The 2760-nt window shown below is 40.8% G+C and overlaps 1 protein-coding gene across 1 annotated transcript in view; it reads left to right on the top strand.

Annotated features, from left to right (window-relative positions):
* Positions 1-706: 706 nt before the first annotated feature.
* The window catches only part of SDF2L1 (stromal cell-derived factor 2-like 1), a gene marked incomplete at its 5' end in the record, with an annotated part of 2748 nt that continues 694 nt past the window's right edge, over positions 707-2760 (top strand). Inside the window, one exon of the mRNA XM_010131300.1 lies at positions 707-903. Within this exon, the coding sequence (XP_010129602.1) occupies positions 707-903 (197 nt within the window). The remainder of the gene's footprint in view (positions 904-2760) is intronic.

The raw sequence follows: 2760 nt of genomic DNA, 5'->3' as shown, positions 1-2760 counted from the left end.
AGGGAAGTTCTGGGGGAACAGGCGTTGAGAGGAGCAGGGAATTGGCGGGGTGGCAGAAAAATGACACGGGGGCAGGCAGTGAGGGGTGGCAGGGAGGAGGAGGAGGTTAGAGGTTGCTGGGGTTCGTGTTCCTGGAGCCGGGGGAGCAGCAGGCCAGGGACGGGGTTGTGGGGTGGGCTGGAGTCCTGGCAGCCTGGCAGGGAGAGGGGAGCGCTGTACCTGGGTTACAGGAAGACGTTGCAGCTGCACTTCTCAGGTCCTGGAGGTGAGGATGTGTCAGTGATGCATTGCCCTCATCCCTGAGGTGAGAGCCCTGTGCTGTATCTAGGGCCTCGGGACTATCTTCCCAGCGTCTGTTCTGCCGGTGAGGGTGCTGGTTCGTTTGAGGACGCAAAGAACTTGATAGTGTTTTTAAGAAAGGTGGGATGGTGAATAGCGTTCTTCCGGGATCAGATTTTCTTCTAACGTGTTCACCATGAACTTTGACAGTTTGCATCTACTAGCAATTGCTATATTTAACTTCTTCAATCTGAAAGATTATTTGGTAGCTGCATTCCCATTGCAGTCAGTAAAGGGACTGTGGGAGTTAAACATCTTTTAAACATGAAGGCATGAGACCATTAAAACAAATATCTGTAGTTCTGTTAGGACTCCTTGAACTGGGGAAGTGGGTTAAGTCTCCTGCCATTTAATTCTATTGAAACAGGAAGTGGGCAACAGTCAGTGACAGGAGTTGAAGCTTCAGATGATGCTAACAGTTACTGGCGGATTCGTGGGAAGAGTGACAACAGTTGCCAGCGCGGGACTCCAGTGAAATGTGGGCAAGCTATACGACTTACCCATGTTAACACAGGAAAAAATTTACACACTCATCATTTCCCATCACCACTCTCCAATAACCAAGTAAGTTGTTTTGAATATTAAGTTTTCGTGTAAATAGCGCATGCTATTGGCAGTAGTCTCCCCGGTTTCTCGTGGTTTTGAAGAATGAGGCTTGGGTACCAGCTGCCAGAAACAGTATGTAGACATAGACGTGCATATCCAGAGTTCAGGTATGGGCTTTTCTGCATCTTGAAATACTAACTTATTTAAGTTCATGACAGAGGTAAAAATGAATCTGTTTCAGTATCAAATCTGCTTTTTTTTTTATTCTGTACCATTGCTGCTGGGAAGACTGTTCTGAAATATTTAGCACTTTCAAGGTGTAGGAGACTGGGACCTCTCAGCATTGTGAAGGTTGCTCTAGAGCAAGACAACTAATCGCATGTTGTAACACCAGGCATTCCTATATCTAAGCTCCTTCATGATCCAATCTATCAGTCTCAGTCATCATCTCTATTATAGTTCGCTGTTCTTATTTGACTGTCTTCCTTCCACAGGAAAAATGCTGTCACAATCATTTATTTATCATTTTGCACGTATCTAGAAGAGTGTAATTTCTAACTGTAATTAGGTCCCAGTTTTGTCCTTGTACAAATGCTTCCTCAAGAGTGAAAATCTCTCTTAAAATAAATAATGCAAATTTGCTGGAAATTTGTCATTAGTAGTCATTTTAGTCTTCCTTCAGGCTATGTGGATAGGTCATTACGTTCAAAGTTGGGAGACCTCAGTGAAAAAGGTTTGTGTTTTACCATGAGCAAAGTGGCTGAAACATTAATGTCCAGTTTGTGTAGGGTATTTAGATGATCTGGTTATTAGAACAGAAGTAGTGATGGAAATACAGTGTTTCAGAAGAACTATTTAACAAACAGTTTGACTCTAAAACCTTCCCCCAGTTTTAATTTTCAGTTTAGGAAATTAGTATAAGACTGTCATTAACGTGAAAACGTTCGGCAGCTGCCATTGTGTTTCTTTGCTTTTGCTGTGTCTTTGCACAGAACCGAAGCGAAAGGGAAGGTTGCATGACTTTCCAGACACTGACAGGGCTGTGACTTACAACAGTATTGAAATATGATGTAGTTATGAACACAAACCTCTATTTCATATTTTCAAGAGAAGTGGGATTCTCAATTAGTATGTTGCCTTTAATGCTTTTTGGACTACAAAATCTGAAATTAATATGACCCTAAAATTTTAGCTTGCTAGGTACAAACCATTGCAGTTCTATTTTCAAGTTGTTCATCAATTCTATTATCATATTTTTAAGAATTAAAGTCTGTCTAGAGTCCTAAACAGTTGGAGCTTAGTTTCTTAGTTCTGGTTGCTGGGATTTGTTGGAATTTTTTTTTTTTTTTGGTGCATAATGAAATCTACTCTCTCATTTTTGTTTTAGCAGGAATTAATTTGCTTCAGTGTTTGTCTTTACTTTTTTAAAGAGCTCATCAGCTGTCTGGATGAATAATGAGCGTAAACCAGAATTGTTGTATTGTAAGCTTGGTATAATTAAGTAAAAAAGGAATATGATTACTTAATAAGCTTAATTATTGGGAAGTTGTGGTAAAAACACATGCTGAAAAAACCTGTTGAGATGGTAATTGTGAAGATGGTCATACTACAAAACTAAATGTCTGCAGTTACAAACTCCTGAGTGGGGAAAATTTGCGTCAGAATTAGTGTTGTTTCTTTTGAATTTTATCTCAGAAGGATTGTCTGATCTCTGTGCTCAAGTCCTTTTATTTCATTTGTAATGTATGTTGGGGTTTGTTGGCTCTTTTTTTGCGCACGTTGCCGTTTGTTGGCACTCCGTGTTCAGATTGTAGTGGTGGAAAGTTACTGCTTCTGGATGTGACGACTTGTTGACAGAGCAATGCACGACACTCT

The sequence above is a fragment of the Buceros rhinoceros genome, unplaced genomic scaffold (assembly GCF_000710305.1).
Source record: "Buceros rhinoceros silvestris isolate BGI_N320 unplaced genomic scaffold, ASM71030v1 scaffold37352, whole genome shotgun sequence".
NCBI lineage: Eukaryota > Metazoa > Chordata > Aves > Bucerotiformes > Bucerotidae > Buceros > Buceros rhinoceros.
The sequence above is the reverse complement of the archived record's forward strand: the minus strand, read 5'-3'. Positions and strand labels throughout refer to the sequence as shown.